Consider the following 26326-nt stretch of genomic DNA (forward strand, 5'->3'; position numbering starts at 1 on the left):
TGATGACTTTTGGACCAGTATTTCTTCAAGAATTCCCCTTCAAACTGATCATAACTAGTAGTTCCTTCCTTCTTCCTGACTCCCCAAGTGAAAGCCTCACCTTCCATCCTATCTATTGCCAATTGAGTCTTGTCTGCGTCTTTGAAATGTGCTGGGAAAACTCCTTTTAACCATTTCATAAATATCATTGGGTGCAACCCTCCTTTCGGTTTAAACTTCTGCCCTGTATTATTCTGGATGTACCGATTATCACTGCTCATCAAGGTAACGACTCTACCTTCCCCAACGGTTAAAGTGGCATTGCTAATTCGTTTATCAATTTCTTCTGTCTTGCTCTCCAATTGTTGCACTCCCTGTTGTAATTGCCTGACCTCCATTGCAACCCTCTTGTTATCCTCTACTCGTTGCATGGCTATAGCATTTCTCAGATTGACAGCCAGTTGGTTTTGCCTATCTCCTATCCCCTTAACCACATCATTGCATTGTTTCTGCATCTGCATCACCTCGGCGATTCGATGATTGCAATTTGTTTCCACTTCGGTGATCCTTTCTCCCAATTCGGCTTTAGTCTCTTCAATATTGTCTTCTATCTTTTTTGTTAACTTTCCTTCCATCTTCTCCACGTTTCCCTGGACTTGGTCTATGCTCTTCTGTAGCTTACTCTCTCTCTCATTGATGTCCATCTTCAGTCGTTCTTGTAACTCCTGCATTTCCTTCTTCAGATTATATTCTATCTTCATTTGCGATGTTTTGATCTCTTGTGCTAGAGTTTCCTTAAATGATTTTTCTAAGCTTTCTCTAGTTTCTTGTAAACGTTTCTCTAATGATTTGCGGAATATTTCTGCCCTTTCTCTAGTTTCTTGTAAACTTTTCTCTAATGATTTGCGGAATATTTCTTCCCTCACTTTTGTTGCCTTGGTTTCCTTTAACAAGTCTGCTAACATCGACTGTATATCCTCACCCTCTGAAACTGGCTTATCTCTCGTCGTTTGCCCCGGTGTCTCGGGGGAACTAGTTGAATGTGCTAATGGGCTTTCTAATGACAATCCATTATCACTGATTCCTGAATCATCTCTGTCTTCCTGTCCTATCCCTTTCCTTTCAGCTACTGCCTCACAAACCTCCTGCTTATCTTCGGTAGACATGTTTGGTTTATTTTTAATGCACAGGCAAGTAATATAAAATAACCTCCAGTAACCCAAAACACTCCTAATTACCGTGAAACTAATCAAACAGTAACTGCAGTATCTTCAGTTAATCCCAAAATTGATACAATACGTATGAGTACTGAACATAACGACTCTCGAAACCTAATAATTTCAAATATCAATTTTCACATACACAGTGTATGTAAAATGTTTTAAATAAGACAAATCACACCATTCATTAAATCTATAAATGTAAAATCACCAAAAACAATGAGCATATCTGTATAATCACCATTTAGACAGCGCAGCATGCATCAATAAGTATGCTATATTTCAGAGTATGTTTCGCAAACTTTTCGGAAATTACTGTAATTGGGCACTTCTCCTAAGGTGAAACACAGTTTAAAACTGTTTATTTATCGTGAAGACAGTATACTGCAATTTAATGTTATGCTAACCAGTTGTCTTCACTCACCAACTGACGTTACCACGAGTCGCGATGTTTTGACGTTTGAAGTGGGCGTGGCGCTGTACTGCCGCCGGATCCCGCATGCAGTCGCGCTGAAGATCTGTGGCGAGTCATCATAGTTCTCAGTTGGCCGCTCCGTGGCGCTGTAGGTGGGCGTAGTTTGTAATTCGGCCGCTGGATGCCGGGTTGGCGCTCGGTGTCTCGAAGTCGCGCTGATCGCTGTCAGTGTAGTGCGTCTGCGCCTGACCTACTCCTTGCGCAGGTAGTTGTGATGACGTGTGAAATCACCTCGCGGATTGAAGCTCTTTGGCGCAGCTGCTGCACGGGTCTGCGTGACATCATTCAACAATTGCGTCGCCACATAAATTGTCGCCTGCATAACAGTTTATGGGTCCACATGAATTTGCTCGATTTTCATTACTCAAAAAGCAATTTCGATCATAACATTACTACTAAACACTTCTTTAACACTTTCGTGACGAATTCTTAGCTCGTTTTGTTGTGGTAATGTTCACACGTGTCTTTCTTTGGTGTTCACTTTTCACAGCTTTTCGCGCGGATTTACGCGTTTGCACATTATAACACAGTTTATCGACACTATTACTCTTATCTAATATGGCGGAAAAACAGTTTATTCACAATCGTAAGATGCTATTACTTTGTATTGTTCAAAATGCGCTGTTTCTTGTCGCGATTTTAAAGTTTATATTCTGTCTTCATCCGAAATTGAAAAATATTTTCTCGCGTTAAGCAAGATAAAATTACCTATTGTTCTTTCTATTCGTCCGAAGATTGCACTTGTCCTTTCACGGTAAGCCAAGGTGTAACACCTCCGTTTGTTTATCCCGACCTGATCTGATCAAATAGCAGCCCAATAGTTATTATTAATGTGACCGTGTACCTAATGGGGCTGGCAATCGGAATTGACTGCTACGGAAGTTGTTACTTTCCAGTTCGTCCTTCTCAATACTGTAATAATGAAACGTCTGGTAACAAGAAAAACACCAACACAGTTTCACTAATTACGAACCTATATTCATCTCAAAAACACAAAAAGGAGGAGACAGCCACTGGCTAATCTCAGCACAGGCTTCTTCATTTTCCATTATCATCACACACTAATCCATCACTGCATCCAACACTGCAATCCAACACTGCGGCCGGCCACTGGTGGCCGAGCGGTTCTGGCGCTGCAGTCTGGAATCGCACGACCGCTACGGTCGCAGGTTCGAATCCTGCCTTGGGCATGGATGTGTGTGTTGTCCTTAGGTTAGTTAGGTTTAAGTAGTTCTAAGTTCTAGGGGACTTATGACCTCAGCAGTTGAGTCCCATAGTGCTCAGAGCCATTTGAACCTTTTGAAGCCAACACTGCAATCCAAGGTGATGTCGGCGCGGTAGACGCGAAACCAAAATATCGGCACTAGAAATGTCACTGACCACTTCCGTAATGATACTTCTTCACTTTCCCGGTATTATTTCTAGTACAAAGGGGTCTAACCACGGCGATGGCGACTCCCTTCTCCGTTAAAGCCTTGCATTACAACAACTGGCCTCCACACACCTCTACCTGCAACATGGCACTCGCTCAACTCCACACTCGCTCTCGCAACACGACACAATCGATTGTTCGCCCTATCGACCTGTGCCGAGTTCAAATTTATAGTAAGGGCCTACAGACCACTTACACATTCCTGCCGATCCATCTTCCTGGCCATGTTAAGTATAAGTAATGATAATGATATTTGGCTTGTGGGGCGCTCAACTGCGCAGTCATCAGCGCCTGCACAAAGTCCCAATTCTTAAACAGTCCATTTTTTTTACATAGCCCAGTCCAGCCACTGTCACGAATGTTGATGATGGTGAAATGATGAGGACAACGCAAACACCCAGTCCCCGGGCAGAGAAAAAGTTTAAGTGATATGTCACGTTTCTTGTCCATAAAGGAACCCCGTTGGATTTCTGCCTTTAGCAATGATTGAAAAATGAAGTCTAAAAAGAAAAATTAAACAAAAGACAGCTATTAATTCTTTGGGTTGTGAATAGCGATTCCCTTATGTAATAACGCCGAGAGAACCTCAGAAGAACTACAAGCGTTGTTGTCAAGAGACTTTGAAACTGCTCTGAAGTAGAAGGTGCATGAAAATCAAATATGAATGTAATCATTTGCCGCATTTGCCTCACACCTTCTGTGAGTAATTGGTTGGGTTACATTCTAACATCTCTATGCCTTGTAACCAATAAAAAATTGACATATTATGTTGTATCTAATATTCTATTCGAATTAGTCTTTTAGTCTCTACTACCAACTACTAAAATATTCACTAGTAACTGAGTACCCCCGATGCATGTTTATGTGTTTATTCCATTCTTCTATTAGTCCTTCCCCTCTCTCTGTCCTCCACTCCCCACTCTCTATCTATCTCCTCCTCTCCCCTCTCTTTGTGTCCATCTCCTCCTCTTTTCTCTCTCTGCCCATCCCGTCCTCCTTCCTCTCTGTACCCATTTCCCTCACCCTCCTCCGAAATTTGCCAATCGCCTCCTTCCCATTGCTGTCATCCCTTCTCTCTCCACTTTATTACACTCATCCCAAGAGGAGGCTGGTTATTCTTATCCCTACAGTATTTCTTTCCATATTGTATCTAATATGTGTATCAAATTTGATTTAAAGCCGTGCAGGCATTAGGGTGAGCTTTTTACCCGTAGCTTTACCCACATAAGCATATGTGAAGCATATTTCACACATATTTAAGACATGTTACGCCTCTGTGTATACATATTTAACCAGTATGTCTAAGGAATTTCGCCCTGCAGTCTCATTTTCACGCAGTTTAATGTTTATTCAGTAGTATTTCCTGCGCTATGTGCTGCACAATGACAAAATTTTGTAGGTATATTCATGGGTATAAGTGCATACTGTCAACGAAATATGTTACTTTATGATGTGGTAGTTTTTCAGGCGCTCCGGTATTTGACGTTATGTCTGCTGAACTGTGTGCCCTAGAATGATATATTTTTGCAGGTGCAGACAACGGCGTAAGAGGATACTGTCTGCGAAATGTGTTGTGAATAGAATTGGTACCAAAGCAGTGATAAATTAAAATGCTGTGCATCTACATCTACATCTACATGATTACTCTGCAATTCACATTTAAGTGCTTGGCAGAGGGTTCATCGAACCACAATCATACTATCTCCCTACCATTCCACTCCCGAACAGCGCGCGGGAAAAACGAACACCTAAACCTTTCTGTTCGAGGTCTGATTTCTCTTATTTTATTTTGATGGTCATTCCTACCTATGCAGGTTGGCCTCAACAAAATATTTTCGCATTCGGAAGAGAAAGTAGTTGACTGAAATTACGTAAATAGATCTCGCCGCGACGAAAAACGTCTTTGCTTTAATGACTTCCATTCCAACTCGCGTATCATATCTGCCACACTCTCTCCCCTATTACGTGATAATACAAAACGAGCTGCCCTTTTTTGCACCCTTTCGATGTCCTCCATCAATCCCACCTCGTAAGGATCCCACACCGCGCAGCAATATTCCAACAGAGGACGAACGAGTGTAGTGTAAGCTGTCTCTTTAGTGGACTTGTTGCATCTTCTAAGTGTCCTGCCAATGAAACGCAACCTTTGGCTCGCCTTCCCCACAATATTATCTATGGGTCTTTCCAACTGAAGTTGTTCGTAATTTTAACACCCAGGTACTTAGTTGAATTGACAGCCTTGAGATTTGTACTATTTATCGAGTAATCGAATTCCAACGGATTTCTTTTGGAACTCATGTGGATCACCTCACACTTTTCGTTATTTAGCGTCAACTGCCACCTACCACACCATACAGCAATCTTTTCTAAATCGCTTTGCAACTGATACTGGTCTTCGGATGACCTTACTAGACGGTAAATTACAGCATCATCTGCGAACAACCTAAGAGAACTGCTCAGATTGTCACCCAGGTCATTTATATAGATCAAGAACAGCAGAGGTCCCAGGACGCTTCCCTGGGGAACACCTGATATCACTTCAGTTTTACTCGATGATTTGCCGTCTATTACTACGAACTGCGACTTTCCTGACAGGAAATCACGAATCCAGTCGCACAACTGAGACGATACCCCATAGGCCCGCAGCTTGATTAGAAGTCGCTTGTGAGGAATGGTGTCAAAAGCTTTCCGGAAATCTAGAAATACGGAATCAGCTTGAGATCCCCTGTCGATAGCGGCCATTACTTCGTGCGAATAAAGAGCTAGCTGCGTTGCACAAGAACGATGTTTTCTGAAACCATGCTGGTTACGTATCAATAGATCGTTCCCTTCGAGGTGATTCATAATGTTTGAATACAGTATATGCTCCAAAACCCTACTGCAAACCGACGTCAATGATATAGGTCTGTAGTTCGATGGATTACTCCTACTACCCTTCTTAAACACTGGTGCGACCTGCGCAATTTTCCAATCTGCAGGTACAGATCTATCGGTGAGCGAGCGGTTGTATATGATTGCGAAGTAGGCAGCTATTGTATCAGCGTAATCTGAAAGGAACCTAATCGGTATACAATCTGGACCTGAAGACTTGCTTGTATCAAGCGATTTGAGTTGCTTCGCAACCCCTAAGTTATCTACTTCTAAGAAACTCATGCTAGCAGCTGTTCGTGTTTCAAATTCTGGAATATTCCATTCGTCTTCCCTGGTGAAGGAATTTCGGAAAACTGCGTTCAATAACTCCGCTTTAGCGGCACAGTCGTCGGTAACAGTACCATCGGCACTGCGCAGCGAAGGTATTGACTGCGTCTTGCCGCTTGTGTACTTTACAGACGACCAGAATTTCTTCTGATTTTCTACCAAATTTCGAGACAATGTTTCGTTGTGGAACCTATTAAAGGCATCTCGCATTGAAGTCCGTGCCAAATTTCGCACGTCTGTAAATTTTAGCCAATCTTCGGGATTTCGCGTTCTTCTTCGCATGCTTTTTCCGTTGCCTCTGCAACAGCGTTCGGACCTGTTTTGTGTACCATGGGGATCAGTTTCATCTCTTACCAATTTACGAGGTATGAGTCTCTCAATTGCTGTTGCTACTACATCTTTGAATCTGAGCCACATCTCGTCTAAATTTGCATAGTCAGTTTGGAAGGAATGGAGATTGTCTCTTAGGAAGGCTTCTAGTGACACTTTATCCGCTTCTTTAAATAAAATTGTTTTGCGTTTGTTTCTGGTGGATTTGGAAGAAACGGTATTGAGCCTAGCTATAACGACCTTGTGATCACTAATCCCTGTATCAGTCATGATGCTCTCTATTAGCTCTGGATTGTTTGTGGCTAAGAGGTCAAGTGTGTTTTCGCAACCATTTACAATTCGCGTGGGTTCGTGGACTAACTGCTCGAAATAATTTTCGGAGAAAGCATTTAGGACAATCTCGAAAGATGTTTTCTGCCTACCACCGGTTTTGAACAAGTATTTTTGCCAACATATCGAGGGACGGTTGAAGTCCCCACCAACTATAACCGTATGAGTGGGGTATTTATTTGTTACGAGACTCAAATTTTCTCTGAACTGTTCAGAAACTATATCATCGGAGTCTGGGGGTCGGTAGAAGGAGCCAGTTATTAACTTACTTCGGCTGTTAAGTATAACCTCCACCCATACCAATTCGCACGGAGTATCTACTTCGACTTCACTACAAGATAAACCACCACTGACAGACACAAACACTCCACCACCAATTCTACCTAATCTATCTTTCCTGAACACCGTCTGAGGCTTTGTAAAAATTTCCGCAGAACTTATTTCAGGCTTTAGCCAGCTTTCTGTACCTATAACGATTTCAGCTTCTGTGCTTTTTATTAGCGCTTGAAGCTCAGGGACTTTCCCAGCACAACTACAACAGTTTACAACTACAATTACGACTGTTCCTTGATCCAAGCACGTCCTGTATTTGCCATGCACCCTTTGAGATTGCAGCCCACCCCGTACTTTCCCGAGGCCTTCTAACCTAAAAAACCGCCCAGTCCACGCCACACAGCCTCCGCTACCCGTGTAGCCACCAGCTGAGTGTAGTGAATTCCTGACCTATTCAGCGGAACCCGAAAACCCACCACCCTATGGCGCAAGTCAAGGAATCTGCAGCCAACACGGTCGCAAAACCGTCTGAGCCTCTGATTCAGACCCTCCACCCGGCTCTGCACCAAAGGTCCGCAGTCGGCCTTCATCTCGTAAGCAAGACCGGCAGCCTTCACCAAATCAGATAGCCGCTGGAATCCAGAGAGAATTTCCTCAGATCCAAAGCGACACACGTCATTAGTGCCGACATGTGCCACCACCTGCAGCTGGCTGCACCCTGTGTTCTTCATGGCATCCGGAAGGACCCTTTCCACATCAGGAATGACTCCACCCGGGAATGCACACGGAGTGCACACTGGATTTCTTCCCCTCCTTAGCCGCCATATCCCTAAGGGGCCCCATTACGCGCCTGTCATTGGAGCTCCCAACTACCAATAAGCCCACCCTCTGCGATTGCCCGGACCTTGATGGCTGAGAATTATCCTCTGAAACAGGGCAGGCTGCTGCATCTGGCTCAGCCAGAGACAGTGCCTGAAACCTGTTTGTCAGACGCACCGGGGAGGCTTTCGGATCAGCCTCCGGGGACGTCTTTCGCTGCCTGCCAAGTCTTGGAACAACCTCAACCTCCCAATCAACCACAGGCGAGGGCTCAGCCCCACTGCGGGCAGCAACCGGGGCAACCACAGCGGCAGACCGATCTGGGGACAGACAGGACGAGGTTGACATCCCCGTGATACCCAAGTCCGGCTTCCCACAGTGGTGCCCACTGGCAACAGCCTCAAGCTGCACGACCAAAGTCAGCGCCGCCTGCAGCTGTGATGCGGTAGTTTTTCACAATGATGTAAGTTTTCTGGTACATTCACTTTTACTTGTGAATAGTATCTGCAAAATGTGGCACGAATATAGTCAGTAGTAAAGAAGTAATAATTTGAAAGGCCACACTTCATGTGATAGATTTACGACATGAACTACGAAAATGTACTAAACGATAAACTTTATTCCCTTCATAATTTTGTGGGGGTTGTCAACAAGAAAAGGTTTGAAATTATGTGTAAAGTGTGTTGCAAGTCTCCAAGCGCTCTCATTCTCAAATACTAGATGTCTAAAGTGTGGATGGTCTAGCATCGTGGGGTATACTGCTTTTTCATCCCCAACCTTTTGATAGGTAGGATCCTCTGGCTCAACTGAAACGATCATTGAGTGGAAATAATTATGTTCGGCTACTTGGAGACCATTTGCAACCATTCATGGACTCATGTTCCCAAACAATGATTTGATTGAAGAGCATTCTGGAAAAACTGAGGGAATGGTTCTGTCACCCAGATTGACTAGCATGAATCACAACATGAATCCCAACGAACATTCATGGTACATAATTGAGAGGTCACTTCATGCACAAAATCCTGCACTGCAAACACTTTTGCAATTATGGAAGGCTATATAGACAGCATGGCTCAGTTTTTCTGTAGGGAACGCCCAACGACTTGTTGAGTCCATGCCACGTCGAGATGCCGCACCATGGTGTGCAAAAGAAGGTTCTACAGGGTATTAAAAATAGTTCTTTCCTGATTAATGAATAATAATACCATTAGATATCTGTGGTAGGGATAAGGATCCAGGCCTACTGATGAGTTACACGCTCTTGTAAAACAAGAAGGATAATAATGCAGACGTCTAAAAACCAGGTATGATGACGGCATACTGTGTTACGTTTTGTCTCTTACAGATCTACTCGACCGTCGCACTGTTTGTTCAGTCACCTGGACTCTCACGTGCCCTGCTGATCTCACATTCTTACCCACCACTTGTGGCCATAGAAGACAGTTCTCGAGGCGACAGTCTGAACGTATTTGTGCCCGCAGTAGTAAAGTGCTGGCCATGTAATCTGGATGGTGACGCTTTAGACTTCCGTCTGGACATCCAGATTTAGGTTTTCTGCGGAGGTGTGCACACTGCACTTTCAACCTGTCCATGCTCGCCTGTTTGCCAGGCAGGCAAGCTACTGCACGTTATCAGCAGAATTGGCAGCCACCTCTACTCCCACCCAAGCCAAGCTACGCCCAACCCAAGAAGATTCCCGTTGTGCTGCGCTAAGTAGAGTTAATTCTGTACGCTTTCATTGTAGTGTTATGAGTAGGGTTTGGATGTTGATAAAACTATCCAAATATCAGAAGACAATGCTGAATGAACTATACAGAATGTCCCATTTATCTTGACCACCCTAAATAACTGTTTTTCCAGATGCAAATTACAAAATGTTTCAAGCAGATGTTCTTTAGCCGTCAGGGGACATCAATCAGCATGAGTGACTTCGTTGTAGCTTTGTTTTTTACAAAGATATGAACAGCAGTATGACTTTTTTAAATGGCATCCTGTATTTTTTATTCGGTAATTCATTTCCTCTCCTAACGACCTATTCAAAATGTATTACAGTGTATCATTCACTGAAACACAACGTTATTAATTACATAACACAATACTGACTTTAAGCCCAGGACGACAAACTCGCCCACTTGCTGGAGTTGTCAGAAAACAAATGAAAACCAAGTAAAAACATAACACAAAATTTGCTTTGGCCCTCCTGTAGCATTGTCCAGAAGTAGAACATACAAAGATGCTCAAAGTGGTGTCCAGAACACCGCTACACTGGTGCACTCATTGAATGAAAGAATTATTTACTGCTTTCAGTGTTGCCTGCTGAAGAGAATTACAAGCAAGCACGATGCGTTCCTACATGTCCTCTGGAGTTGGAATATCGCGATAGACAACGTCTTTAATGCATCCCCAAAGAAAAAAGTCCAGAGGATTTAAATCAGGAGACCTAGCAGGCCAAGTAACTATTCCTCCTCGACCAATCCATCTGGCCGGCCGGGGTGGCCGAGCGATTCTTGGCGCTTCAGTCTGGAACCGCGTGACCGCTACGGTCGCAGGTTCGAATCCTGCCTCGGGCATGGATGTGTGTGATGTGCTTAGGTTAGTTGGGTTTAAGTAGTTCTAAGTTCGAGGGGACTGATGACCTCAGAAGTTAAGTCCCATAGTGCTCAGAGCCATTTTTGGATCCATCTGGGAGGCTGTCTTCGGTTCAGAACACGACGTGCACGCAAGGCATTATGTGCTGGACATCCATCGTGTTGATATCACATAAGCATTCTGGTTCATAGCGGCACATCTTCCAGAAGAGGAGGCCGGCCGAAGTGGCCGTGCGGTTAAAGGCGCTGCAGTCTGAAACCGCAAGACCGCTACGGTCGCAGGTTCGAATCCTGCCTCGGGCATGGATGTTTGTGATGTCCTTCGGTTAGTTAGGTTTAACTAGTTCTAAGTTCTAGGGGACTAATGACCTCAGCAGTTGAGTCCCATAGTGCTCAGAGCCATTTGAACCAGAAGAGGAGGAAGAATTCGTCGAAGTCGGGATACGCTGTGCCGTTTAGACAGCCACTGATGAAATAACGGCCAATAATTGTAGTACCAAATATCCCACATCAGACGTTAACTGTCCATTGACGCTGATGTTCCACCTGTCTAAGCCATCGTGGGTTGGCGCTGGACCAATAATGCACATTCCTTGTATTTACCTGTCCTTTGTTGGAAAAGGAACATTCATCGGTAAATAGAACATTGGAGAAGAAGTTCGGGATGGCGAGGTTTTACCGCTGTGCCCACTGACAGAACTGTACACGATTCTGGAAATCATTCCCATGCAAATCTTGACGTATGTGTACAAGGTAAGGATGGAACCGGTAACGTGTAAGAATACGACGTACACTGGCTTCAGGAATGCCAATCTCGTGTTCAAGCTGTCTACATCTTCATCTACATATATACTCCGATAGCCACCAAGCGGTGTGTGGCGATGGGCACAATTCGCGCCAAAGTCATATCCCCCCCCCCCCTTTTCTGTTGTCTCAACGCCTCTGTACGAGCTCTAATTTCCCTTATCTTTGAATGGTGATCACTGCGAGATTTGAAAGTTGGTGGTAATAATATATGCTCTTCATCCTCGGCGAAGATCGGATTTCGGAATTTCGTGAGCAGCCCCTTCCGTTTAGCGCGTAGTCTATCTGCAAGTGTGCCGAACAAGATGGTCTTCCCCATAGGACTGCCACGTCACTGTTCGGAGTCCGGTCTTTTTGCGAGTGTACATTCCCGTGAACATCGCTGCAAGCAATCATGTACAGCGTCTACATTCCTGCCAAGTCTTTTTGAGTATCGCAGAAGAAACATACAGATTCTCGTAGCACTATTACAGAACCTCGTTCAAACTCAGTGAGTTGTTGATAATGGCGTCTTTGTCGCCCAAAAGGCGTCGTTGTCTAACGTATGCTCACCAAGTCCAATCTCAAAGGTAACTAGCGCTCACGACCGCTACAACGTGTATTTAAATCAAACCTGATTTGCATCCTCATGGTGGTGCTACTAGCGCTACCCATTGGCAACTGGTGCGAAATTTGCACAGACATCATCTTTCAGATGTAGAAATCCGAATACCAACTTTCTTTCCGGTTGGACGATTCCTTCTTACAAGGGAACCTCTACATCGCACCCCCCCTCAGATTTAGTTGTAAGTTGGCACAGTGGATAGGCCTTGAAAAACTGAACACAGATCAATCGAGAAAACAGGAAGAAGTTCTGCGGAGCTATGAAAAAAAAATAAACAAATCATACAAACTGAGTAGTCCATAAGCAACATCAAGGATAGTCTGAGCTTAGGAGCGCCGTGGTTCCGTGGTTAGCGTAAGCAGCTGCGGCACGAGAGGTCCTTGGTTCAAGTCTTCTCTCGAGTGAAAAGTTTAGCTTTTTATTTTCAGACAATTATTATCTGTCCGTCCGTCCGTCCGATGCGAGGTAACTGCGCCGTAGTTTGGGGACGCTACACCTAAACAAACATCGAAACAAACGACGTCGGTCGACTACAGCGCACGCAAGAGAGAGTATTCCTGCTAACGGGGCTCCCTGGCTGGCAGTTGACTGTTCGCTACTTGGGACGAGAGTGCATTAAATACGTGAGATGTATTCCGTGGGCAATATGAATCCAGCAAATATAGCGGACGAACGGACAGGTAATAACTGTCTGAAAATAAAAAATTAAACTTTTCACTCGAGGGAAGACTTGAACTAAGGACCTCTCGTTCCACAGCTGCTCAGGCTAACCACGTTTTTTTACACTTTTTTTAAAATCTCATTTTGTTCGTTTTCGTTCGTCGCATCTGCTCGTGGCGGACGTCGCAAGACATCCGTTTCAGTTCGTCGTTGATCCATTAACTCAGTTTTTTTTTTTATTACAGAGGGCAGTTAACCCACTGACCGAACACGCTGAGTTACAGTGCCGGCACCAAGGGACCACTGCGCTCCTGAGCTGAAACTATCCTCGATGTTGCCTATCTTGCGCATAGACTATTCAGTTTGTATATTTTGCTTATTTTTTTCATAGTTCCACACAACTTCTTCCTGTTTTCTCGATTGATCTGGGTTCACTTTTTCAAGGCCTATCCACTGTGCCAACTTATAACTAAATCTGAGGGGGGTGCGATGGGGAGGTTCCCTTGTTAGTGTTGCGATTTTATTTTTCAGCAGTGTAGTTTTTTAACAATAAGACATGGTAGCAGAAAAGGTTTATGTTAACAACAGCACAGATTACCTAAATAGTACATTATCAACGAGATGTTCTCGACACAGAACCACTATCCACGATCTTCTAGTAGTCATATACGGAATAGCAAAGGACTTATGAAACTCCTTCGTCCGCAGCTCGTGGTCGTGCGGTAGCGTTCTCGCTTCCCACGCCCGGGTTTCCGGGTTCGATTCCCGGCGGGGTCAGGGATTTTCTCTGCCTCGTGATGACTGGATGTTGTGTGCTGTCCTTAGTTAGGTTTAAGTAGTTCTAAGTTCTAGGGGACTGATGACCATAGATGTTAAGTCCCATAGTGCTCAGAGCCATTTAAGCCATGAAACTCCTTCCTCATCAGCTTGATCATGGACGCGATCATTAAGTTTTCTTGTTCTAGAATGCACTTTTTCGAAATTTTGGAGTCTAATTTGGGGAAAGCAAAGGAAAGGATGCGCTCTGGATAGCAAAATAACCTTGTTCTTTTGTTGATTTTTAATATCACATTTTTATTGGTGTTAGCGTTTAAGCTAAATAAATGAAATTGGAAGTTAACATGACGATGAAGAGGTCATTAGGGACTGAGTTAAGGTTGGCAGGAATCCAAAGATGTTATTTTCAAAGGAACCATTCCGACATTTGCTTTAACTGAATCAGGGAAATCACGGAAAATGGAAATCTGGATGGCCAGATGGGGAGTAGAGCTGCATTAAGACGGTGGACTCGCCCTCGGGAAGGATGGATTTTAAATCCGTGTCCAGCCAATCACATTTAGGTTTCTTCCAGAATCTCATTGAATCACCTAAGACAAAGGGAGGGGATACCGTTTGTTTTATTCCTCTTTTCTGTCTTACCACAGCGTAACTGCGTCTATAACGATCTCATCGTCGACGTACATCCAACACTAATTTTCGGTCTCTTAGCATTCCTGCCAACAACCAACAACTTAGTTCCACTGGTTCTTATCTTTCAGAAGATGCTTTTGGAAGCTAAGTTCCGACTCTTTCAGCTTCCAGTTCATTTTCTTATGTGTATGAAGCAAAGGGATTTGTAAATCATATCCATTGCAATGCTAGAGTTGTGATGTGTACACAGTGACCTGGTACAGTTCTGATGATGTGTACATAATCATTTGGTACACGGCAGTACTACCCGAGAGTGACACCTTGCAGACACACTTCTTGCCAGACACATCAAAGTTCCGAGCGGTCCCCACAGGGATGGCGCTCATAAATTAGAACCGTTTTATGCTTCCACCATGAGACCTTAAAATACTCCGCTCCACACTCCTATAGCAATGTCAGCCATCACAGTGGGAACTGGTACCTAGAATTACATGCTTCTTCCTCTGAATAGACAGTTCATAAATGGAGGCGCATTGCCGACACTTGGCAACGTTGAGTTCCTGTTCCAGTTCGTCAATTACAACTCGTCAGTTCCAGTCTAGAGTTATTGCCAGACGGAGCAGAACGTCAATTACCGCCATTATAACCAGCCGCTATGAACGAGTGATCGTCCGTCATCATCGAACAGTACACGCCAATCTGTGTAACGTTCAAGTCGGAGATGGGACTAAATAACTGTTAAATACAGATGTCCAGACTAAACTTATTAGTGCAGGCTGGGGCAAATAAAAGTGGCCCGGACGAGTGGATACTGTTCGACTTGAATGTATACTTATAACCATTGTCCGTGACGTGCGTACCGCTTGTTCGCCCATCACGTGATCCACACTAGTTTAGAGCGTAGTGCGATCTGTGTCAGTGTGAATGGAGCAGTGCAAAGGGGCAATGATAGAGTGGTTCAAATGGTTCAAATGGCTCTGAGCACTATGGAACTTAACATCTGAGGTCATCAGTCCCCTAGAACTTAGATCTACTTAAACCTAACGAACCTAAGGACCTCACACACATCCATGCCTGAGGCAGGATTCGAACCTGCGACCGTAGCAGTCACGCGGTTCCGGACTGACGCGCCTAGAACCGCTCGGCCACTGCAGCCGGCTACTCAGAGTGGAGCAGCGGATGTTCATTGTGGAAAGATTCTTGGGAAATAAAGTTGTGGAAACAGTATGATAAGTTGTTTGCTGAGAAGTTTAATGGTGTCAACACGCCAGCAAACAGTGACATGCAACGTTTAGTCCGAAAGTGGCGTCACACAGAATCTTTTTTGAGTAAGTCAAGAAACATTCCGAAACGTGCCCTCACACCAGAAAATTTGGCTGCAGTCCACCAGAAAATGCTTCAGAGTCCTACAAAATCATGTCGATCATGCGAACGAATACTCTACCTGGACTTGCACATGCGTCTCTACCGAGTGCCTGTAGTTCATGCATTAAAACCAGCAGATGCTCTTCAGCACCTCCCGTTTTGTGAGTGCCCGTTCATTGAAATAACAATGAATGGCTTGGACATGAATCTCTTCTTTTATGTCTGATGAATCCTGATTTCATCTGAGTCGTTATATCAACTCATAAAGTTACAGATAGTGGGCAGCGAAGAATCCACATAACTCCCATGAAACACCTTTGCATGACCAGAAGATTGGAGTTTGATTTGCAGTGTATGCGCACTGCATTATTGAGACCATCTTCATTTATGAGACGATGACAAAATCAAGCTGATATTTTTTTACGTTCATTGGTGCTATTTACTTACATTTTGTTTCCTAAGTACCTCTAACATACCAAATAAATACATATTCCTTTGTATGTGGTATGGCAATGGTATTATACAGCAAATATGGAAACACCAAAAACACATAACATTACCATGCCTAACATGGTGTAGGTAACCCTCTGACATTCAAAACAGCTGCCAGTCGTCTCGAAATGGATAAATACATACGCCGTATGGTTTTCAAGGGAAGCTTATACCTTTCTTCTTGCAAAACAGTGGCAAGTTCTGTCAACAACGATGGAGGTGGACAGCGATCACCCACACTTGTCACTAACATAGACCACAGAGGCTCAGTAATACTGAGATCTGGTGACTGTGGAGGCCAGGGGATATGTGACAATATATCCTCGTGCTCACAAAAGCAGTCCTTGACGATGCGAGCTGCGTGAACAAGGGCCCTCTCGTCATAGCACGCAGCACCACCACAGAGGACACTGTACCATGGGACGGAACTGAGCACCTAATATGTTCACACAATCAATGGCAGTAATGCGACCTTGCATAGTAACCATGGGCTCAAGCAATACCACGATATGGCTGGCCAAATCATTATCGAACGACTGCCACTCTTTGGACGTAAACTCAGCCAAAAGGAGGGAACATCGTGCTAGTCCCAACCGAACAAATGACACTCTTCCATTGCTCCATAATCCAGGTTTTATAGATTCGGCTCCACATTTTCCTGTTATGCACATTTACACTACTGATGAATGACTTTGGAATTCCAGCTCCCCTGCAGTTCCCTGCTTATGGAGCTCCCTTTGTGTTGTTTTAGTGTTGACATGTTCACTAGAAAGGTAATCAGCTTATTTGCCGTCAAAATACTCTGCACTGGCCGCCTGTCGTGATCACGCAGCACACACTTTCGTCATTGTTGTGGTATAAATCATAGATATGCTACCTCTTGAAGCACCGAGCACTCCCGCAGTCTTGCTCGCGGAAGGAGCCACCGTGCGAGCACCAACAACTTGCCTACGTGCGAATTCGCTTAGCTCCGACACAATGCACTCACAGCTGCACAGAATACTGTTCTCACCTCGACTGACACAACGTTTTGAGGACATTGTATGTGTGCTTTTCGTGGTAAAATACAACAGCGCCATCTGTTGCCTTGACTGGCATCTGCATTTATGTTCGAGCGTGCATTTCTCGCTGTGAAACTTCCTGACAGATTATAACTGTGTGCCGTACGGAGACTCTAACTGCGGACCTTTGCCTTACGCGGACGATTGCTCTATCAACTGATGTACCAAAGCGCTATTCATGACGCGTCCTCACAGCATTACAACCGCCAGTACTCGTCTCCTACATTCCAAATTTTACAGAAGTTCCCCTGCGAAACTTGTGGGACAAGCACTCTTAGAAGAAAGGATATTGTTAAGATATGGCTTAGCCTGGGGGGATGTTTCCAGAATTCTGGATTTCTCGTGGTGTTTCCATATGTCTCTCCAACCCCTGCAAGTACAAATTCATATTTTGCAGCTTAATAAGATGATGATGGTTTTTGTAATTATTAAGGGACAAGAAGAAATGATTACAAATAAAATAAAATGTTACAGTTGTGCCGTGTATGTACAATACAGTATACAGGTTGTTCCGAACCTATGGGGCGTGACTGTAAAGTTTTAAGAACGGATCCGCTACTGCTTACTGGTTTGGTGGGCAGATACACGGAGGGTGGGGAGTGAGTCATTGCCTTGTCCTTGCACGCCCTCTGACAGGAAACTTCGTTTCCTTTATTCAGTTCGTTGTGGCAGCTGGCTGAGTGCGGGTCTGTTAGGACTAATTGCCGGATTCTGTCTGCGTGAAACTGGACGTAAAAACGGAGCAACGAGTTTGTGTGAAATTTTGTTTTAAAACCGGGAAATCAATTCTGAGATTTAAAAATGGCCGCGAATCATTTGAAGATGAACCATGGTCCGGCCGTCCTTCCACCTCAAAAACGAATGAAAATGTTGTGAAAGTTCGCGACTTAGTGCGCTCTGATGGTAGAATTACAATTAGGAAGATGGCTGATGAACTTAATTTAAGTTTCTATGCAGTTCAGTCAATTTTATCAATCAAGTGTTGTCAGATGACCAGAGACAATACCGACTTGAACCGTGCCAAGAACTGATTAACCGGACTAAAAATGACCCAGATTTGTTAAATAGAGTAATTGCATGTGACGAATCGTGGGTATATAAATATGATCCTGAAAACAAAGTGCAGTCTTCATAGTGGAAGACTCCAGGTTCACCACGACCGAAAAAAGCACGGCAAAGTTGGTCGGAGGTTAAGACTATGTCCGATTCTACCGGTATTGTGCATTATGAATTTACCCGTGGAGGACAGACAATTAACCAGAAATACTACAAATATGATCTTGAGCGTTTGTGCGAAAAGGTGCAGAAAAAAGGCTTGCATTGTGGAAAGATAGGAGTTGGGTGCTACACCATGACAATGCTCCGTCACATTGTGCCTTCTCCATTGTTGAGTTTTTGACCAAATTCAGAATTCCTGTGCTTCCACAACCGCCATATTCCCCTGATTTGGCCCTGCGGACTTCTACCTGTTTCCTAAAGTGAAATTTTCACTGAAAGGGAAGCGATTTGACTCGATTGAAGACATCCAGGAAAATACGGAGAGCGTCCTTAACACATTTCAGGAAAAAAAATTCTATGAATGTTTCCAAAAGTGGAAACACCGTTGGAGTAGGTGTGTTCAGTCAAAAGGGGATTATTTTGAAGGAGATGCATTACAGTAGCATGTAAGTATCACCATTGCACAATTACAAGCCCATTCCTAAAACTTTCCAGTCACACCTCGTATTCGATCAAATTAATACAGGAGGTAGAGAATATATAAACGGCAGGGAACAGTTTGTTACTATTTCTGACGTAAGCTGTTATGTCTCCCTGACTGTGAATGTGTTTTTTCAGATATCCACTGAGCCGTGGTGGCGGCTCTTCCCTGTCTTCGTAGTCGTATGTGTCTAAGGCTCCATATTTCCCTCTGTGTATCGATTCTCCTTGTGAAGCAGTATCTCTGGCGGTGCATCGAGGAGGCGACGGAACGCGGAGGGAGCCAGTACGACGAAAACAAGCCAACGACTAGCGGCCCAGACTGCCAGCGGCACCTACATTTTTCGGCTGCTTGTTTTGGTCACTGCCTTAACCTTTCTCGCATGCTGCGATTTTTGGGGAGACGACGTCCTGTTGAATGAATTCAATTCGTCTTGACATCCGTTGGTTTGGGATTCAGGCGATTCAGTGCTGTGCGCGATAGAATATTTAATGCTGCCCTGCCAATATTCAACTTAACTTCGCCTTTTACACCTTTCATGCACAGTGCTCGTACTAAGAGAGCTAATGGCTTTGCCTGGTCTTGGTAGCTTCCTGAAGGGCTGAACTTAATGTGATTACTGACACTTTTTTTTGTTTAGTGGTAGTTTTTAGTAATTGTGTATTTGTGCCTTTCAGTGAATTTCTAAGACTGGTTTTCTCTCTTACTTATTGCATGTGTAATTTGGTCGCCTAAGTGCAATTACAGTGGCCGAAGGCAGTTATTTAACTAACGTTATTTATCCTTTAATTGTATTAGTGATTACTTTGAGGTTCAAATGGCTCTGAGCACTATGGGACTCAACTGCTGTGGTCATCAGTCCCCTAGAACTTAGAACTACTTAAACCTAACTAACCTAAGGACATCACACACATCCATGCCCGAGGCAGGATTCGAACCTGCGACCGTAGCAGTCGCACGGTTCCTGACTGCGCGCCTAGAACCGCGAGACCACCGCGGCCGGCTACTTTGAGGGTTCCCCTGTTTTATTTAAATGTCGATGGCCGGACTTTTTTTAATAAGGGTTTTCTTAATTGAAGTTTAGCCCTTTAGTATTCTTTAAACAATTGCGTGGTGTAATTGGATCAAAGTTTTCTTGTGGATGGCTACGTGAAATACTCATTGAACGGAAATGTTTAATTAGCCATACGAACACCTGATTCTAACGTCAATTAAAGTCACTAATTGTATTTCTTGCTGCTGGTTATTTTAGCATTTGCCCTTTTTTTATTGGTGAGATAGCGGATTTAAACCTTGTATGTCTAATATGTATGCAAATTGAGTTATAGATTTCCTTGCTTAAACTGTTGCGTTAGTGCCTGATGGGTGTGAGAATCTGTTTAATTCCAGTTCTGTAGAGGTAAGCTCGTCTCTTTTTGCCTTATTGTAACATACGCTAACAAACGACTTGGTGACCTGATAGTATTCGGCTGTAGTTATCGCTGAGCCTCTTATTACAATTATAACTAGCCAATTGATTAAAGCTTGAGACTGCCTGTAATTCTCATGTTCTCTTTTCTTTATAGAGATCTTTTTTACGAGATTTAAAGTTGCTACTCTTTGTTTCGTTCTTGTAACGGCTTCATTTGTAATTATTGTTAAACCACTTCTTTGACCCTCACTTATTTAGTGCCTTTTGTTATCAGGAACTCGCCTCAGCTTGCGACCAACAACTCTACACGTCCCGGGCACGCGGTCCTGTTGAGGTTACGTGCCTCCTTGTTCTTTTTCAACTTGTCTCGTGGCGCGGGGGATTGGCTTAAGCACAGTAATTCAGACCGTCTGTTGGAATGAGCAACTTCTCTTGTGTGTTTTACGCCCTATATTCTTATTCAAAATTGTACCCTTTCCCTCACAACATCTTGCTGACTAGAGGTTTAGATGTAAGTAACTGTACTGTACCAGCTATTTCTCTCAGCCATTATGCCGCGCGGGATTAGCGGAGCGGTCTCAGGCGGTGCAGTCATGGACTGTGCGGCTGGTCCCGGCGGAGGTTCGAGTCCTCCCTCGGGCATAGGTGTGTGTGTGTGTGTTTGTCCTTAGGATAATTTAGGTTTAGTAGTGTGTAAGCTTACGGACCGATGACCTTATTAGTTAAGTCCCATAAGATTTCACACACATTTGAAAATTTCTCAACCATTATTGATTCATAGTTTATTTGAAGGTATTTCTTTAAACCTTTCACCTTGTATCTTCTAGAGGCACTTAAGCGTCATTTATTTAAAAATTTTGTTTTATAAAAAAAGGGGGAGAATTATTCTGCTTTAACAGTATATTCGCTTGTCTTCTTGATATAAGGAACTGTTAATGTTACTATGAAATAACTTGTTGCCTTTTATGAAATTACTGATTTTAGTATAAACTGTAGCAGTTTTACGGTTTCCAACACAGATTGGCAGCGTGCACACTGAATGTGGGAACAGCTCCAAGACCTCATTTTTGCCATTTGATTAATGAGAAATGCTACTGTTTTTTACTGTGTGTGTATTTCTGTTGTACATTTTGACATATTTGCCGTTTGGTTGTTGTTTGTTAAGAGGGACTCTGATCATTAATGTGTTTAATATTATTTGGAAATTGGAAATTTGTGGTAAGACCCGATGGGGCCAAACTGCTGAGGTCATTGGTCCCTAAGCTTACACACTACTTAATCTAGCTTAAACTAACTTGCGCTAAGAGCAACACACACCCATGTCCGACGGGGGTTGGGTGGGGGGGGGGGAGGGGGGGGGGGGGGGCGAACCAGTGGCAAGGCGCACTAGACCGCGCAGCTACCCAGCGCGGCAATACTACTTGTTATTTGAAATTTGAATAAATGTAATCAAACGAAAATGACATTACTACTCTGCGTTACCCCCTCAAGCTTCCTTATCCTTCCATCCTTACCATGCACAAGTGGCATGTTTCGGCACAAAAAAATGGTTCAAATGGCTCTGAACACTATGGGACTTAACATCTATGGTCATCAGTCCCCTAGAACTTAGAACTACTTAAACCTAACTAACCTAAGGACTTCACACAACACCCAGTCATCACGAGGCAGAGAAAATCCCTTACCCCGACGGGAATCGAACCCGGGAACCCGGGCGTGGGAAGCGAGAACGCTACCGCACGACCACGAGTTGCGGACGTTTCGGCACATGTGAATCCACGAGGTACTCCACGTCATGCTCATTAAAGCGATTCGATGTTAGTGTGTGAGCCGGCAATTTCAGTGATAGACTGATTGGAACATATATTCTTCCATTCCGCTTCAATGGACGAGATATCGCATCTGCATGGAACATGTGTTGCCAGAGCTCCTGGAGGTTGTAATGTTAGATAAGGGATGTACTACCAGCACGATGCGACCTCAGCCCATTGAAACATTGCTGTGAGAAGTCGTTTGAGAGCCACCTCCGGTAATTGAGGGATCCGCGCAGTTGGCCCCGTGGCCTGGATACTTACATCATCTGAGCTCAAGTGTCTGGATTCCTTCGTCTGAGGGTATACACAGTAGCTGGTGTGTGAAACCGTTGTGCCGGCCGGTGTGGCCGTGCGGTTCTAGGCGCTTCAATCTGGAACCGCGTGACCGCTACGGTCGCAGGTTCGAATCCTGCCTCGGGCATGGATGTGTGTGATGTCCTTAGGTTAGTTAGGTTTAATTAGTTCTAAGTTCTAGGCGACTGATGACCTCAGAAGTTAAGTCCCATAGTGCTCAGAGCCATTTTTGAAACCGTTGTGGAAACAGAAGAAGACCTCGTCGTTAGAAATGCTGTCGCTGCTGCTACCATTGCAGACATGCCAGGACTTTTCAAATGGACACAACAGTCAATGATCCAACGATGCACTACATGCATACAGTCCAATGGTCGGGCATTCGAGGAGTTAAAATACCTTCTTTGTTGATCGTCCCTAGCATCAGAAACTGCCGTCATGTACCATAAGTAACATAACTAACAAGAGAACCTCCCCATCGCACCCCTCTCAGATTTAGTTATAAGTTGGCACTGTGGAGAGGCCTTGTAAAACTGAACACAGATCAATCGAGAAAACAGGAAGAAGTTGTGTGGAACTATGAAAAAAATAAGCAAAATATACAAACTGAGGAGTGCATGTGCAAGATAGGCAACATCAAGGACAGTAGCAGCACAGGAGCGCCGTGGTCCCGTGGTTAGCGTGAGCAGCTGCGGAACGAGAGGTCCTTCGTTCAAGTTTTCCCTCTAGAGAAAAGTTTACTTTCTTTATTTTCGCAAAGTTATGATCTGTCCGTCCTTTCATTGACGACTCTGTTCACTGTAATAAGTTTAGTGTCTGTGTTTTGCGACCGCACCGCAAAAACGTGCGATTAGTAGACGAAAGGACGTGCCTCTCCAATGGAAACCGAAAACATATTTGATCACAAGGTCATAGGTCAACCGATTCCTCCACAGGAAAACACGTCTGATATATTCTATACGACACTGGTGACGGCATGTGCGTCACATGACAGGAATACGTTGTCGACCCACCTAACTTGTACTCTTGGCAAATGGGTAAAAAGATTCTTGTACCTTACCCGATTTAGATTTTCTTGTGGATGAAAAGATAAGAGTTTGTCACATAAACTGCAACAAATGAATGCAACAGTTTCACAGTCGCACCGTTTTCCCTGTGCTCTGTCAAAACATATGTTTTTAACGTTTTCAAATTTTTCCGTGTGTAGACCGTCGAATGCTGCATATGTCCAAGCAAATCTGAACATGTCCTGGAATTTTGGAGAGCGAAGTTGATTATGTGTGAGTGCCTGAACATTGATAATTGACACTGACGGACAGATAATAATTGTCTGAAAATAAAAAATTAAACTTTTCACCCGAGGAAAGACTTGAACCAAGGACCTCCCGTTCCGCAGCTGCTCACCCTAACCACGGGACCACGGCGTCCATGAGCTTACACTATCCTTGATGTTGCCTATCTTGCGCATGGACTACTCAGTTCGTATATTTTGCTATTTTTTTCATAGTTCCATACAACTTCTTCCTGTTTTCTCGATTTATCTGTGTTCAGTTTTTCAAAGCCTATCCACTGTGCCAACTTATAACTAAATCTGAGGGGGGTGCGATGGGGAGGTTCCCTTGTAAGTATATTTGTTTTGATGTTCTCTACCTTCTGTATTCTTCTGTATTAATTTGAACAAATAATTTCAGAACGTTCTGTAGACTGTTACATACTCTTAATTTTAAAATTACTATATTGCCTCCTGGGTCTAAGGCGGCTCGATAAAAATCCAGACAAGAATTATCTATATCTTTTCCTGTTTTTATTTTCTTAATGAAGCCCAGTGATTTTATGGGCTTCGCTAGGGTTTGAGTGGCCAGGTTCCATGTAGTTTACCAACTCTTTTATGAGAAGCATTACCATGAAATATGGTGTACTCTAACAGTACATTTTCTGAAAACGTAACAAATACTGCTTCTACTCGAAAAAGTGTATATTGTTGCTCAACTCTCTGATGTACTTTCGCACATTGGTAGCTGATACCTTCCCTTGCATCTCGGACTGTTCTGATTCTGTTGTGGTTACCTTCGCAGATGGCGCCAAGTCAAACAAAGGCTGTGGTAGCCGTGCTGTTGCTGCTAATGCGCCTGCCGGACTATGCACGTGCGGCGAACGTGCTGGTGGTGTTCCCTATGGGGGCACGCAGCCACTGGAACCTGGGGCGTGCCATAGCCATGGGCCTTCACGCGCAAGGTCACCACATCACTGCCGTCACGCCCTTCTCTGGACAGGGGCCACCCACCAACTGGACCGACGTCCCCTTACCCAACCTCATACACTTCTTTGGCCGTGAGTATGCTGTCATAGAGCGTAAATATCTACCCAGGTGGGATCAACCATGTAAAATTATAAACAAAAAATTTTTTTTGAATATTCTTCACTGTGCTTTCACAGCTGTTATAAATACGCAAAGACAAAAAGAAAAGAAAGGAAACGACGAACAACGAAGGAGTTATCCGAATGGGGCGAAAATCGGTAGATGTGATGTGCCTGTACAGACAAACAAATGATTACAATTTCACAAAAAATTGATGATTTATTCAAGCGAAAGAGATTCACAAATTGGGCAAGTCGATAACAAAATGACACTAGTTCAGAGACTTTACAGGTGTCATACAGATATGACTTTATGTATATAGATTGATCGGCAAGTGAAAATTTGTACCAAGGCCGGGAATCGAACGTGGGTCTCTTGTTTACTATGTAGGTGCAGGTTGCTCTTATGCCCTTGGACTGATCGAGAGAGTTGTTGGATGTCCTGAGGGATGTCGTGCCAAATTCTGTCGAATATGGCAAAATCCCGAGCGGCTTCGAGCGCCCTGCCTATAATGATCTAAACGTTCTCAATTTGGGGAGAGAACCAGTGACCTTGGAAGTGAAGGTAGGGTTTTTCAAGCACAAAGGCAGCAGGTCATTACCTTGCAGAAATGTAAGCCCAGGATGGCTTGCTATAAAGGGCAACGAAATGGGGTGTAGAATACCGTCGACTCAGCGCTGTGTTGTGAGGGTGCCGCGGTTAACAACCAAAGAGGTCCTGCTACGTACTGAAATGGCAACCCAGATCATCACTCCTGGTTGTCAGGCACCATGACGGATGGTAGGTAGGTTGATATCCCACCACTGTCCATGGCATTTCCAGATACACCTTTATTGGTCATCATGGCCTGGAATCCCACTGGCCGGAGTATGATGAGTCCCACTTTGACCTGAGCTCCGATGACCAGCAAAGATGTGTCTGGAGAGGCCCAAGGCGGCGGTGGGATACCAACCTGATCGTTGTCCGCCATACAACCCGAAAACCAGGAGTGATGGTCTAGATTGCCATTTCCTTTCGTAGCAGGACTAGTTTGGTTGTTATCCATGCCACGTTTAAAGCACAGCAGTATGTCGATGGTACTCTACCCAGCATTTTCTTGCCCTTCGTGACAAGTCATCCTGGGCTTACTTTTCAGCAAGATAATGCCCGCCCGCAAACGGCCGGAATTTCTATGATTTGTCTTCGTGCTTGCCAAACTACTTGCTCAGCAAGGTCGCCAGGTCTCTCCCCCAGTTGAGAGCGTTTGCAGCCTAACTGGGCAAGGCGCTCCGACCAGTTAGGAATTTTGACTATCTAACCCACCAGTTGGACATAATTTGGAACCATATCCCTCAAGAGGACATCCAACAACTCTGTCAATGAGTGCCGAGCCGACTAACTGGTTGCATAAGGGCCAGAGAGGGACGCACTCGTTCCTGACTTGATCAGTTTATGATTCCTTTCTCCTGAAGAAATCATATAATTTTTTTGTTATTTTAATCACCTCAGTTCTCCCGTATCCCACTTCTTTTATTGATATTTTCTGAGGAATCTCTTAAACTTCGGCCTATTCTTCATCACTGCTAAATTGATATCTAAATCTATATTTGCTCTTGGGTACACCTTACAATCCAGTATCTGAATTCGCAAGCTCTGTCTGACCATGATGTAATCTAACTGAAATCTTCGGGTGTCTGCTGGTACTTTCCAAGTGTACCTTCTCCTTTTGT

General features: G+C 44.1%; 1 protein-coding gene across 1 annotated transcript in view; it reads left to right on the forward strand.

Annotated features, from left to right (window-relative positions):
- LOC126202882 (UDP-glycosyltransferase UGT5-like) overlaps positions 1 to 26326 on the forward strand; it is a 126749-nt gene that overhangs the window by 22451 nt on the left and 77972 nt on the right. Inside the window, exon 2 of the mRNA XM_049936940.1 lies at positions 24334 to 24589. Within this exon, the coding sequence (XP_049792897.1) occupies positions 24334 to 24589 (256 nt within the window). The remainder of the gene's footprint in view (positions 1 to 24333; positions 24590 to 26326) is intronic.

Source organism: Schistocerca nitens, chromosome 9 (assembly GCF_023898315.1).
Source record: "Schistocerca nitens isolate TAMUIC-IGC-003100 chromosome 9, iqSchNite1.1, whole genome shotgun sequence".
NCBI lineage: Eukaryota > Metazoa > Arthropoda > Insecta > Orthoptera > Acrididae > Schistocerca > Schistocerca nitens.